The sequence below is a fragment of the Vombatus ursinus genome, unplaced genomic scaffold (genome assembly GCF_900497805.2).
Source record: "Vombatus ursinus unplaced genomic scaffold, bare-nosed wombat genome assembly UNPS02000582.1, whole genome shotgun sequence".
NCBI lineage: Eukaryota > Metazoa > Chordata > Mammalia > Diprotodontia > Vombatidae > Vombatus > Vombatus ursinus.
In genome coordinates, this window is record NW_020940360.1 from 5,551,817 (window position 1) to 5,566,805 (window position 14,989).

A 14,989-nucleotide genomic window follows, 5' to 3' on the forward strand; every position below is an offset into this window, starting at 1 on the left:
AGTCACTTAACCCCAATTGCCTAAAAAACAAAACAAAAAAAATTTAAGAGAAAGATGATATCTATCTCCAAATAATTTGAAGAACTATCTTGTAGAAAAGGGCTTAAACTTATTTTGCATATTTCCAGAGGGGAAACTTAGCACCAGTTGTAGAAAGATATAAGGAAGATATATAGCTCAACATAAGGAACAATTTTTCAACAGTTGAAGTATCCTAAAAATGAAAATGGGATGTCTCATGAGATAATGAATTCAACATCACTAAAAATGTTCAAATTGAGACTGAATAACGACCAATTTGAGGGCAGCTAGGTGATGCAGTGAATAGAGTACCAGGTCTGGAGTCAGGAAGACTCATCTTCATGAGTTCAAATCTGGCCTCAGACACTCACTAGTTGTGGGACCCTGGGCAAGTCACTTACCCTGTTTGCCTCAGTTCCTCATCTGTAAAATAAGCTGGAAAAGAAAATGGCAAACCACTACAGTATCTTTGCCAAGAAAACCCCAAATGGGGTCACGAAGAGTTGGACACATGACTGAACAAAAACCATCCAATTTATAGAAATTTAAGCATCAAGCGGGGGGGGGGGGGGGGTTAGATGATCAAAGGTCCACAGACTTAAAGGGGAAATTACTTTAGAAGTCATTTATTATTTGCCTTCTCAATGAGGGGGGGAGAGTTGGGAGGCAGATAATTTAGAACTCAAATTTTTTAAAAATGAATGCTAAAAATTATTTTTATATGTAATTGGGGAAAAAATAAAATACTAAATTAAAAAAAAAGAAAAAGAAAAAGAAAAATCATCTAGTCCAATTCTCTCATTATACAGATGAAGAAACTAAGGCCCAGAGTCACACTACTCCTTATAATATATCAATATACAATTTGCAAAGGCTTAATGCAAAGGTGTTTATAATTAGTACAAGATGCTATTATAAAAGGCTGACATTAGAACATAAACTATTAGACCAAAGTATTTGATAAAGTCCTTAACTTTCCTCCTTACCACCTTGTCTTATTTTTCTTGCCTTGCCAAAACTCCAACCCTAGATTACTCCTATCATCTTCCTTTTACCAGGACACTATACTCTCTACTGCTAAAAGGGACTAGAAGTCACAAAAGGTGCTAAATGGGTACAATGCAGATTTGTTATCTGATGTCACCTGGGCGCTTACTGTAGCAAGGCAATTCTTTTATTCCTCCTTAAATGAACTTCGATCACCATTTCCACAGCTTTCCAAACCTGCTCAAGCCTCCCACACCACCCTCAAATCATCAGATGACCCACTCTCATACTTTACTGAGAAGTCACATTATACAGTGAAAAGAACACTGACACTATAGTCTAAGGACCTGGATTCAAATCCCACCTCTGCCACTTACTACTCCCTCTGAGACCTTGGCTAGGTCACTTAACCTGCAGAGGTGTATAAATATACACGTGTGTGTGCATATACATATATAGATATATATATATATATGAATATATTTTTTTGAGGGGATTGCAGTAGACAGCCTCTGAGTTCTCTTCAGCCTCTAAATCTATGACTCTATAAAAATGAAGCCATTTTCCATGATGTCCCTCGTCTCCCTGACTCTCAAAACCCCTTAATATCATCCCCCATTTTCTATTCCTTCACTCCAGTCACTAATAAAGATGTGGCCCTTACCTTCATCAGGTCCAACCACTCTATTGTATCCTTAAATGCATCCTCTGCTGTCTATTATAAGCTATTGCCCCCCCCCATATATATGTATGATATATTCACATATAGTATATTATATAGTATATTACTGTAATAGAATATATGTTATTATATTTAAGTGATTTATTATAACAATATATCATAATGAATATGTAATCATGTACTTGACATTGCATATTATATATTACATTACAATATATTATAATATACTTATATATTATATAACAGTACATAATAATAAGTATCCCTTCCCTCTCTGATCTTCAATCTCTCCTTATCTAGTTTGTTTCCTACTGCCAACAAACATGCCTCTATCTCCCCTAATCTGAAAAAACCCTCTCTTGGCCCTACCATCCCATCAAACTATCATCCTAGACATCACCTCCTTTTCACAGCCAAACTATCGGAAAAAAGTGCTTCCTCTGTCACTTATTTTCCAACCCCTTGAAATTTGGTTTCCTACCAACTTCAACCACTCTCTCTAAAGTTACCAGTCATCTCTTAAATGCCAACTCTGATGGCGTTTTCTCAGTCTAACACTGTGAGACGTCTGACACTATTGACTACCCTCTCATCCTGATCTTCCCTAGGTTTTCATGACATTGCTCTAATTCGGTTCTTCTCTTGCCTGTCTGACCTTTGCAGAATCATCATCTATGTCCTGCACCCTAGCTATAGGCATACCCCAGAGCCTTTGACTCATCAACTATCATGGACAGGTTCAATTATCATTTTTACACAGATGACTCCCATATCTATATATCTAGTCCCACACTCTGTCATTGACTCCAGCACTACATCTCTGACTGCCGCTGGACATTTCAAACTAGAAGTCCCATAAAAATCTCACTCAGCATGTCCAAAACAGAACTCATTATCTTCCTTCCTCCCCTTGCAAAACCAACTCCATTTTGAATTTCCCAATTTCTTTATGTGTGTTATCACATTTCAACCTCATAATAACCCTGTGAGGCAGGTGTTATTACATTCCCATTTTACAGATAAGGAAAACTGAGGGTGAGAGAGGTAAAGTGATTTGTCCAGGGTTACTGAGCCTGTAAGTATCTAAAGTAGGATTTAAATTCAGATCTTCCCAACTCCAAGTCTAATATTCTATTCCAGTGCATTATCTAGCTGCGTAAGTAAATTTCCCATGATCACCCAGCCAGTACATGCAAGAAGTAGAATTTGAACCCAGGTCGTCCTGACTCTGAAGCACCTAAAAGGTGTCCCATTGAATAGAGTCCTGGACCTGGCAGTCAGGAAGACCCAAGTTCAAATCTAATGTCAAACACTTTACTAGCTATGTGACCCTGGACAATTCACTTAATTTCTATCTGCATTAATTCCTTAATTTCTTCATCTATAAAATGGAAATGATAATAGCACCTACCTTCAATATTATTACTGTTGAGTTAAAATGAAATTATATTTGTAAAGTGCTTTGCAAACCTTAGAGTACTATATAAATGCTTGTTGTTATTATTGTTGTTGTTATTATCTTTATGTTATTATTATCATCATACCACACTGAGTATCTGTTAAATAGTTAGTGACCTAGAAATAAATGTTTCAATGAACCTTATTCTTTTAAGAGTCTCCAAAAGTAAATCTGAAAAATCAAAGTGCCCTTTGGTAATACAACTAATCCTTCCACATCTGTCCTTTGGGTCATGGTTGTAGAACCAGATTAGACCAGCATCAAACACCAGATAGAAAAGCTCAGCATAGCAGATTCATGATATAAGCTTTGGGAACCTGAATGAGCAGGGAGGCATCAAAGAGACAAGAGTTCTTAAGCTCCCTGAACCCTGTAGCTACCTAGAGTGATTAGCCCCAGCCAATCACTGACACTCACAGCCTAGCCAAGACAAGTGATCCCCGCAGACTGGATGAAGTACCTACAGCTGGACTGGGATAAGATCAGGATCTCTGTCCTGGGTCCAGACAGGAAGGCATAGTGAATTAGAGAGGGAATTTCTTTGCAGGAACTAGGCATACCCTGATAATTTTTTTCTTAAAAATAGATTTGTAATAGTATTGTGTCTCTCACAGTGGGGCACAGCTTCACGGGCTCAAGCCTGTGTAAAGATAAAGATCCCAGCAAGTATGAGTTTAAGCTAACCACACAAACTTATCCCTGGATTTGCCCACTGGAGACTGAAAATTTCATTAATAAAATTTGACCTAAAATCATGGGGTTAAACTAGCAATCCTGAACAGGAAAGAACCTTATTTATTCAAAGCAGGAATTTCACCAAAGCTAGGTCCCACATATGATTTTTAAAAATATAAGCAACTACTGATATCTTTTGTTTTCACATCACTTAGATTTCCCCATGTATACTTCTCCCTACCAATTCTAAGAGGGCCATCTCACATACAAAGATTTTTTTAATTTAAAATTTGTCAATTTTTTAATGAAGTATTTAAAATTAAAATAAGCAAAACTAATCAACACATTAGAACAATCTAATAATACATGTAATGTTTCACATCCATCAGACCCCACCAAAACCCAACCCCTAGCCCCCCTCACCTCTGCAAAGAGGTAAAGTAACATATCTTCTCAAAACATATTCTTATTTTATTTTTTCTTTATTTTTTTCGAATTTCCCCTCTTATTTTGCAGTCAAGGAAACTAAGGCTCCAAGAAATTAAGTGACTCACCTAGAGTCTCACAGTTAGTAAGTATGTGGAACAGGGCTTGAAATCAGGTCATCCAGGATGCCAAGTCCAGCATTTTATGAATTATATCATGCTGCCTTTCTATGACTGTTTTTCAATCATAATCACTCTCAAAGAATGATTCTCTTTTAATGAAGTCACCAGTATAGTTTTGCATAGGGATAAACCACTGTCTCTTATCTGAATTATAATATCTCATAACTTAAACTGCAAATAACCAAACCAAATGGATGTCCCATCCCCATGCCTTAGAAAGGAAAGGGATAACAAAACAACCACCCTAGTTATGTTTACTTATAATGGGATCATGTAAATTCAATGTGCATTTGCTCTCACTGAGGTGGAATAAAGCCACTCTTGCGTCTGGATAGACTGTGTCTACATGAATATTTATGAATCTTACAGAAGGTCGAGGTCCCCTCTCTGCTGTCCTTGTACAAGACACAACGCCTTGTCCTATTTTTGGTGGCTGCCACCATAATTAAGAGAGGGAAAAAAGGATTCAAGCATAAGGAAAAGCATGAGTAGGCACCTCTTTAAAACAAGAAGCAAGATCATCTACATCAAAGAAACTGAAAAGGACTGTGGGGGGAAAGGGGCGAGGCTTTCTGGTACTTTGATCAGAGACATGTTTTCATAAAAAGGGTCTTATAGATTGCGATAATGCTTAAAGAGAAACAATCCTTCTGTACTTCTCTTTCTTGACCTATAACTTAAAGAAAATCCTAAAAAACAAGCTGTGTAAGGAAATAACAGAACATTCTGGGAAACTTTCTGGAGCGAACCTCTGAGAATGATACCTTTGCAGGGACTAATTAAATCAATATATCTGAGAGGAAACACTGCTGCCAGGGTTCTGCACACAAAGGTGGATTACCTTCCTGTCTTCATTTTTATTTTCCTTTGTTCCGTTTCAGCTCCAAAGGACCCTTGATATCGTCTAGCCAAGAATATGTATCCCAAAAGATGCCATTAGGATGCTATGTCACCATGTGACATTTCAAAGTACTACTATATGGCTAAACGAGGTGAGATGAGAAATAGGTTTTCAATAGCAGAGAGCTGCCCGGTTCCCCCAGGAGCGGCAAGATCAGTGTTTAAGCATGTCCCTCCTAAATTTATGTTACTATTTTGGTCACAAGCACAGACTTACAACAGTTACACTATGTAATTAGAGGGGAAACTGATCAAGGCAGGCTTCTAAACTTCAAGAATGGTGTTGCCAATATTGGTTTGTCGTGCTAGGAGCTTCCACTATTCTGCTCGCTATGATGAAAAATCATGCCTAAATGCAAGTTCTTTTCTTTAATGGCATGGCAGGGACGGGCTTTCAAATCAATGGGAAACTATGGCAGTGACACGCCATAGTTACTAAAGACACAAATGAAGCATGGCTTTCAGAAGACAAGGCAGTGCCAGTCTCCAATTTACAAATGGGTTGCTTCCATTCCAAAAGCTTTCTTGGACACTGACTGCTCAGAACTCGGGGGGGACATTTCCCTATAGGAAGACGGTTATAAATGGGAGATTAGCCACCCAGAGCCCCAACTGTAGCTGGAATACTGAATCCTGGATAAGGAATGAAGAGAAACAAACAGGTAGAAGGAAGGGGGCAAAGGGGAAAGAGTAGGAGAAGCATATTTTTTAAATGCCCTTTAAAAATATCACCATCATCACATTTTTAAGGTTTGCAAAGTACTTATCCTCACAACAATCCTTGGAGGTAGGTGCTACCACTGTCCCCATTTTTAGAGATGAAGAACTTGAGAGAAACCAGGGTCACACAGGTAGCGTCTAAGGCAGGACTGAACTCAGGTCTTCCACAATTGACATGATAACACCAATGCTGCATGGGAAAGCCATCCAGCCCTCAGCACAGTGCCTGGCACAAAATAAGCACTTAATGAATGCTTGTTGACTGACTAAACACTGAGATATCTAGTCACTCCTCCTTTGCTGGGCAAAGCTACAGTCCTAGATAAAAACATGAAACGTATAAAGTTTGTCCAATGTCCTTTTCTATATACCTTTACTACCTCCAATCATCCCTTCTCCACATTCAAACTTGTCCTACCTTCCAAATGCTCCTAAACCACCTACCCCCCCAATCTCCCCCAAACCCCAGGACCCTTGAAAATAGGGTGACTTTTCAATTCCATGGATAAACAGAAATGCAAAGTAAACAGAACCAGAAAAACAATTTATACAAATGACAACAATGTAAATGAAAAAAACAATACCCTTACCTTCCCCCCTCAAAAAAAAAAATTCTATTACTCTTTCTAACAATAGTGACTAAGCTTGACTCCAAAGGAGTGATGAGAAAATGCACTTTCATCTCTTCTTGGCAGAGGCGGGGGCCTAGGGTATGAAATACTGCATATTCTATCAGACTTGACTGGGGTGTTGGTTAGTTTTGCTGAACTGCTTTTTTTTTTTCCTCTCTAGCTTCTTTGTCAAGGGATGGATCACTGGGTAGGACAAAGAAGAGGGATGCATTTGGAAATGAAGGTGATGTTAAAATAAAAGGCATCATTTGAAATGTTAGAAATTATTTTTAAAATAAGGTAACTGGTAATCCCAATTAATCTCCAATTGAAAGACAAGAAAAGGAATAAGGCAGAATGAAGGATAAGGGGAAGTAGACATATTTGGACAGGGAGGACACATGCAGACACAGCCCAACCTTGCCTGGGACTCTACTCTGGTCAGATTCCCTCTGTCATTACTGCTTTTCACAGCTTGTTCCCTTTTTCAACTTCTGAATTCATAGTCTCTAAAAGGTCCCAAGGTTTTTCACAAGAGCCCCTAGGGCAGTGACATGGGAGCTCTGGAAGTTTCGGAGGAAGGGAGAGGGTCAGTTATTTTAAGTCTTGAACTATCTATAATTTTTTCTTTTTTTAAACAGGGCACTTGGTACAACTGCTCTTTACTTAAACTACCCTTCCCCTACCTCGACACCAACCCCCCACCACTAGCACAATAAAGATATCTGAATGATTACTAATTTAAAATCCAATGACAATGATGAAAAGGTAAAGGATTTGAAACAACCTCGAAGTTATCGTCAGTAGCACTAGCTTGGATCCTAACCTTTATCTTTTACCACTGCAAGGCACTAAAGTGTCATCACTGATAATGTATTCTATCTGGGCAAAGGGATTTAGGCCCAACATGATGGATGAGGTACCTAAATAATTCTCACTGATAACAATTTGACTGATACTCCCAAGAAATCCCTTATTCTGAAATCTCTTTCTACACATAAAGAGATTCCACAAACCTATTTACTAAGTGAGATGTGGGCCCAACTCTAGCACATTATCTCCTCAACCTATTTCTCTGCCTCATTATACATTATTGACCTTTCTCCGCTCTATGATCCTCCCCCAATTGTTCTTACTTTTCCTCACTTACAACACTCTGTCTACCCCCCTTACCTGGAATGCACCTCCTCCTCCCCACTATCTGATTGAATGCCTGCCTGCCTTCCTTCAAAAATCTCAACTGAAGCATCACCTTCTACAAGAAGCCTTTCCTGGATGGCTTTAATGGCTTTAAATGGCAAGTGGATAGAACACTGGGTCTAGAGTCAGGAAGAACTGAGTTCAAATGTGACCTCTGACACTTACTAACTTTGCGACCCTGGGCAAGTTACTTAACGTCTGTCTGCCTCACCTTCCACAACTGTAAGATGAAAAAATAACAATAATAATAATAATAATAACCTACCTCCCAGGACTATTATTAGGATCAACTGAGATATCTGTAAAGTACTTCACTGAGAGTAGTAGGCACTTAACAAATGTTTGCTCCTCCCTATTCCCTATCCCTTAATATCTTATCTAGCCATTTGATAAACAGCTGCTAGAGCAATCCCCCCAAAACTACCTTGTATTAATTCTGTTTTTATTCTATATGTGTTGTAGGTACATCTCGTCTCCCCTGATAGAATATAAATTCCTTGAGGGCAAAGAACTGTTCGAGTTTTGGTTTGGGGTCCCCAGCACCCACTGCTATTTATTGAACATTAACACTAGTCCTTACTTTAAAAAAAAATTACAAAGTCAAAATTACTTTTTATTTCTACTGACCACTATGCTTTAGAACTTGGAATAGGTTTTAGCAACAATGCTGAGCTACCACTTTAGCTATATCTGTAACAGTTTGGTTTCACGGAATGACAGAATGCTACAGAGTAGAGTGTTGAATTGGAGTCAACAAGAATCAACAGGCATTTATTAAGTGCCTACCATGTGTCAGGCACTGTGCTAAGTACTGAGGATACAAAGAAAGCCAAAAAACTCCTTATTCTCAAGGAGAATTTGGAGTCAGAGTATCTGGGTTCAAATCCCAACTTTGGCAATTATTATCTGTGGCCCTGGGAAAGTCACTTCAACCACATCAGGGCTTTAGTTTCTTCACCTGTAAAATGAGGCTATTGGACTAGATAACCTTTAAAATCCCTTTCTAACTCTCGGTGATACTGTGATTTCTTAAGTGTCAATCCAATGGCACTGATTAATTTTTAAAATCAAATCTACTACTTCTTTCTGGGGAGAGGAGGCAGCTACCCCTTTTTCCTAAAGAACTTGGAGCAAGAACCAACTTAGCCTGAAAATGAATTTTTTTTAAAAATAGAAATTTTGCACGTTAGAGCCTTCTATTTCGGGCCTTCCTTCGCTTGTTCTTTAAATGGCATCTGTCTTTATCACATCAGAAGTCTAGACGTTGGGCAGACAGAGGAAATTACCCAAACCTACTCATACTACTAATATATATCCTACAGCAACGAAACACTACCTTAATTTAAATCAGACCCTGAGGGCAAAATGTAACACGCACCGGGACAACCAACTGATGTAAGAAAATGAGAAAGCGTGACTTTCTGCGGTTTGAACAACAGACCATGGAATTTCAGAGTTGGAATGGGCCTCAATGGCCATCTACTCTAACCTATACCCGAAAAGAAATCCCCTCTATGACATGTCTCAAAGTTATTACTTATCTGTATGCGGCAACCTCTAGTGACAGGGAATTCACCACTACCTTTAGGATACGTCTAATCATTAGGAAATTTTTCCTCATATTAAGGCCTAAATTTGTCTCTTTGAAAATTCATTACTTCTCTAAGAAGTTTTGTTTTTGGATTTTTTTTTTTGAAGGAAGAATAGAACAAGTTGTTTAGCACCAGCTTAAAAGATGCAAAATGCTACAAGTTTGAATCAGAAGATGTTTTAGGAGTCTATTTTTGGAAACACTAACATTTAATCCTATTCTAAAGTTTCAAAAAAACCCAAACAACTAAACCTGATTTTTCAAGTATGGGAAACCCCCATTTGGATTTGGAGAGACCACACATCAAATCATAGGGTCACAGGATCACAGATATGGAGCTAGAAGGTACCTCAGAGGCCATTAAGAATCACTCCCTCATTTTACAGATAAGGAAAATGAGGCAAAAAAGGGTTGCATGACTTGTCCACGTTGACACTTAGAGTGTTGCAGCTAAGTAAAGTGGTGGATAGAGAGCTAGATCTAGAGGCAAGAAGACCCGAGTTCAAATCCAGCCTCAGACACTTACCACCAGTGTGACCGTGGGCAAGTCACTTAACCTGTCTGCCTTGATCTCCTTATCTGTAAAACAGAAATAATAACAGCCCCTGCCTTCTAGGGTGGTGGTGGTGGTGGTGGTTGTTGAGGATCAAAGGAGGCACTGGCACTATTTGTAAAGCAAAGCGCTCTTAAACCTTAAAGCACTACACAAACGTTAGGTCTTTCATCAAGCTGACCGTGGTGTTCCCCAGCTTGATCACTGACCTCCCTAAGATGTGGTCCTCCAAACTGAATACAATACTCTAGTCTTCTGACGCATTCTTCTTCTCCACAAACTCTCCAGTCCAGCCATCCTGCTCTGCTTGCTCGTCTTCACGCGCGGTGCTTCTCCTCCCGCGGTTATTCTCTATTCCTGGAATATTCTCCCTTCTCATCCTCACCCCTGGCTTCCCTTGACACTCAGCTAAAAAGCCATCTTCTATGGGAGACCTGTCCCATTCCCCACAGATACTACAGCCTTCCCTTCAAAGGTTACTTTCTAGCAACTCTGTGTGAATCTACACACACATAAAAATATATATTTATATCATATATATAATGCATATTTATATATGCGTGTATATTTATATATTTCTATACGCATGCATATTTTATATATTTATATAACACGTATTTATATATACATATATGTATACATGTATGATGCCCGTATGCACTCATAAATGCATCTATTGCTAACACATTGCATATGTAATGCATATATTTATACATACTTATTGTATATATGCTTATATACACATGTATACAGTGTGTATACACACATGCCTATACACATCTATGTACACATATACTGTGTGATATATACATATATATCTATATTTTATATAACATATTATAATTCTATAAATCTTATATAGTTATATTTATGAATATATTATATTAATGCTATATATGATATTATATAATATGAATATATGCTCATATTTATATTTATGTATGCATGCATGCATGTATAAAATGTCTCCCCCATTCAAATTTAAGCTCATTGAGGACAGGAACTGTTTTTGCTTCCTTGTATTCTCAGCCCTCAGTGGAGTGGCGTTTGGCATACATTAAACAATAAATGCTTGTTGATCGAATGCTGTGATCTGATGGACAAAGTACAGTGTGACCATCAACTCTTGGTTCCTGGATTGCACGTCTCCCTAATAATGGACACCTGCATTATTTGGTCCACATCACATAAAAGCGTCACAGAAAATCCTCCAGTCTATGCCTGTCCATTAGGAGAGCAGTGGGAAACCTGAGGCCTTAAGGCCACGTGGCTCTATAGGTCCTCAAGTGCAGCCCTTTGACTGAATCCAAACTTCACAGAACAAATCCCCTTAATAAAAGGATTTGTTCTGTAAAACCTGGACTCAGTCAAAAGACTGCACCCAAGGACCTAGAAGGCCACCTGTGGCCTCCAGGCTGCTGGTTCCCCACCCCTACGTTAAGAGATATGACATTTGCATTCGCCATCTCTTCCTCTTCCTCCTACCTCCAAAGCAGTTTTAGCTTTTAAAGACCATGTATGCATTCTGTAGCATTTGAACATAGCCTAGAAGAACAAAGGCAGCTGAAAATAAAGGATTTCACTTAATAGGACGATCTCAGTCACAAGCCTTGAATTAAGAAAGCCTGGAGAAGCCAGTGTCAAAGGCAACATCTAAATTAGCATTTACTTTTGAGACAAGAGTTTACCGATTCCGAATGGCTCTCTGAAGGCTGGTGAGTCTCCGCTTGGGCTATTTCAGGTCCTGGCACACATGAGTCACTTCTTAAATTCACCAGCAAGTGAGTGTCTCCAATGAAACAGTCATTCTCTCCAGGATTAAGTGGCTTATTAGCAAAGGGATTTGGGTGGCAACACCATTCGTCAACTAAGGCATTCCAGTTTCCACTTGGCAGAGGGAGAACTCTGAGGAGCTTCCTAGTTAAAAGAGAATAATGTTCAGAGTTTCCCCAACATCCCCCACATCTCAACAGGGGTCTTCAGCATTTGCGTAAATGAAACAATGAAAAAGATGGAAAGGCTAGACCTACCTCACTTTTTTTAAACCTGCATTCTGTATTATTTGTCTTTTTCAAGCAGTACCCACTGCTGTTTCTTTCTGTTTTTTTCCCATAGCATGGCTAGGCAAATGCATAATAAAGTATCTAAACAGTGCTGAAAAAAAAACTGGAGCTCTATCATATTAAAATGCCTCTTCTTTGAAACAGCTTACTGCCGGGTCCAATCCGCTTTTCCTGGTCTACTGTGTTTATACAAATAATTTAGTGATTACGTTCAGAACAAAAATAAATTTAAAAAAAAGGAAATGCATGTTCCTAGATAAAAGGGGTTTCATTATATCTACTTTCTTTTTAAAATTATTTTTCTAAGTACACATAGTAATTGAGGGCTGTGGTGCTATTTATTTATTTATTTTTATAAGCACTTATTTATTTCTCCCACCTATTGCCCCCCTCCCAATTAAATAATAAAAGAAAAAGAAAATCCTCAGAACAAATACATACAGTGCGACAAAACAAATTCCCATATTAGCCATGGCCAAAAACATATGTATTATTCTGTATCATAAGTCTCTGGCAGTAGGTGGATGGTATGTTTCATCTTCAGTCCTCTGGACTTGTGGTTTATCACTGGGGACAGTAATGTTTGACACTATTTTAGAAAGGGATTTGAGGTTCACTTCAACTCCCTTTTCCGCCTAACAATTCCTGGGGAGTTTAGCATTTGGTCAGTGGAACACTGTGGGAGACTTGACTCTCAGTAACAAATCAGTAGTACCTCTTCCAGACCCCACTGAAGCTCCATGTGCAGGCATATGGAAGAATGAAACACAGGAATGAAAAAAAAAAATAATAATAAGGAAAGAAAGGAGAGAGATGGTTTGGTCACTGGCCTGGCAGAGAAAAACAGAGAAGTGGTCTCCACTCCCTATTCACTCACATCATGTGTAAACGAACACAGCAAAATCTTCCTACTTTTCTATTATGATCTACTCTCCAAAGAAGGTAAGCTTTTTGAGGGTAAGTTCTGTTTCATTTTGACCTTTGTCTAGTGCCTAGCATAGTCAGCACTTTACAAATGTTTGCTGAAATTGCACTGGTCCTTTTAAGTCCTCTGAGAGTTGGAACCAAAAATCACACCTTCTACAATCCAAATTCTGTTTCAAATCTGATGTCTATTGGCTTCACTATGGGAGTTCTCCCCTCTCAACACCCACCTCCTTAAAAGGAAAAGACCAGTTTCAAATGAGAGAATCTTATCATAATAGCAAAAGAAAGTCATTGCCTTAATAGAGTCATAACACCCATTTTTTCTGAGGTCTGACTACAGATGAGGGACAGAAAAGGATGAAGCTTTTGTAGTCCACAATATTTAAAAGGTGACACTGAGAATCTTGCCAAGAAAGCTAATTAGACAGCAACATAGCTTCCCCCGACAAACAAAAGAGACAGGAAATGGCATCCATCAAACCAAATATGTGTTAACTGAGAGAGGCAGTCATAAACAATAACATATATGCTTTAAGGGTATGTGCTCAAGGATAGATACAACCTTCAAACGGTTTATCACATAAAAGAAGAGATAAGCACTTCAATCCAATTCACGAAAAATAATTTAAGTCCCTACTATGTGCTGAGCCCTGGGGATAAAAAAACAAGAACAATATTCCAGCAGAAAATGCAATATGTATGCAGGTAAATATGGTATGATGTGCACTGCGTGATGATGGCAAGGGAAGAATTAGATAGTACTCAAGGAAAATTTCAGGGAAAGAGCATTAATACCTAGGGACCAAGAAAGGCTTCATGGAGTAAGTGACAGCTAAGCCAAGGATGGAGGGAAATTGAAAATTCTGAAAATCACAGATGAGAATGCATTCCAGGCAAGAGGTATAGCTTATGTGAATACCTGGTAGTCAAGCCACGGCAAAAAAACAAAACAAAACAAAAAACAATAATGTTGTATTTTGGAAATAATCAGTAGTCCTATCTGGCAGGATGACAGAATACATGAAGGGGACTAATGTAAAAGTAGTTCCGAGTCCAAATTGTGGAGAGCCTTAAACATATTCATGTTTTGAGGCTAAGTTCTGTTTCATTTTGATCTTCGTCTAGTGCCTAGCACAGTCAATACTTTACAAATGTTCATTTTATATCACCTACATTTCTCACTGTATTCTCCCCTTCCCTCCCTTATAATAAAGAAGAAAAAGATTCAGCAAAATAACCACCATACAAAAAAACTTTGGAGTCATCTTTGATTCTTCCCTCTTCTTCACTGTCTTTCTTGTAGAGAAGAGGAATTCATATTTTCATATTTTATCTTAGGGGCAACAGGGAGCTACTGCAGGCTTTTCAGCAGGGGAGTAGCACAGTTAAATGCCTGCCTTGGGAATATTATTTTGATAGTTGGATGAAAAGTGGATTGGAAAGGAGAGGGATTTGAGGCAGGGAAATCAATCATAAAGTTATTTTAAGAGTTCAGGAAAGAGGTGATGAGGGCCTGAACTAAAATGATGGCAGCGTGAGTAAAGACAAGGGGATGGATACAGGAGGGCTTATGAAATTAAAATTAACAAGATTTGACAACTGATTAGCTATAGATGCAGCCAGCTCATGCAGTGGATAGAACACTGGACCTGAAGTCAGAAAAACCTGAGTTCAAATCTAGCTTCAGACACTTTCTAGTTCTATGGCCTGGGACATGTCACTTAATCTCAACTTGCCAGTTTCCTCAACTGTAAAAATAAGGATAATAACACCCCTACTTTAATAGAGTTGTTATGAAAACCAAGTGAAATAATATTTGTAAAGAGCTTAGCACGGTACCTGGCACATAGTAGGTGTTATAGAAAATGCTTATTCCCCTTCTGTATAGGAAAGAGGGTAAAGAAGAGGGAAGAGTCAAAGATGACTCTAAAGTTTTGGGTTTTTTATGTTGGTTATTTTGCTGAATCTTCTTCTTCTTTATTATAAGAGAAG

At 38.5% G+C, this 14,989-nt stretch overlaps 1 protein-coding gene across 5 annotated transcripts in view; it reads right to left on the reverse strand.

Annotated features, from left to right (window-relative positions):
- UBE3D (ubiquitin protein ligase E3D) overlaps nt 1–14,989 on the reverse strand; it is a 202,517-nt gene that overhangs the window by 165,752 nt on the left and 21,776 nt on the right. For all 5 annotated transcript variants that reach the window (XM_027855266.1, XM_027855284.1, XM_027855274.1 and 2 more), the window contains one exon: nt 11,696–11,924. In XM_027855266.1, the coding sequence (XP_027711067.1) occupies nt 11,696–11,924 (229 nt within the window). The remainder of the gene's footprint in view (nt 1–11,695; nt 11,925–14,989) is intronic.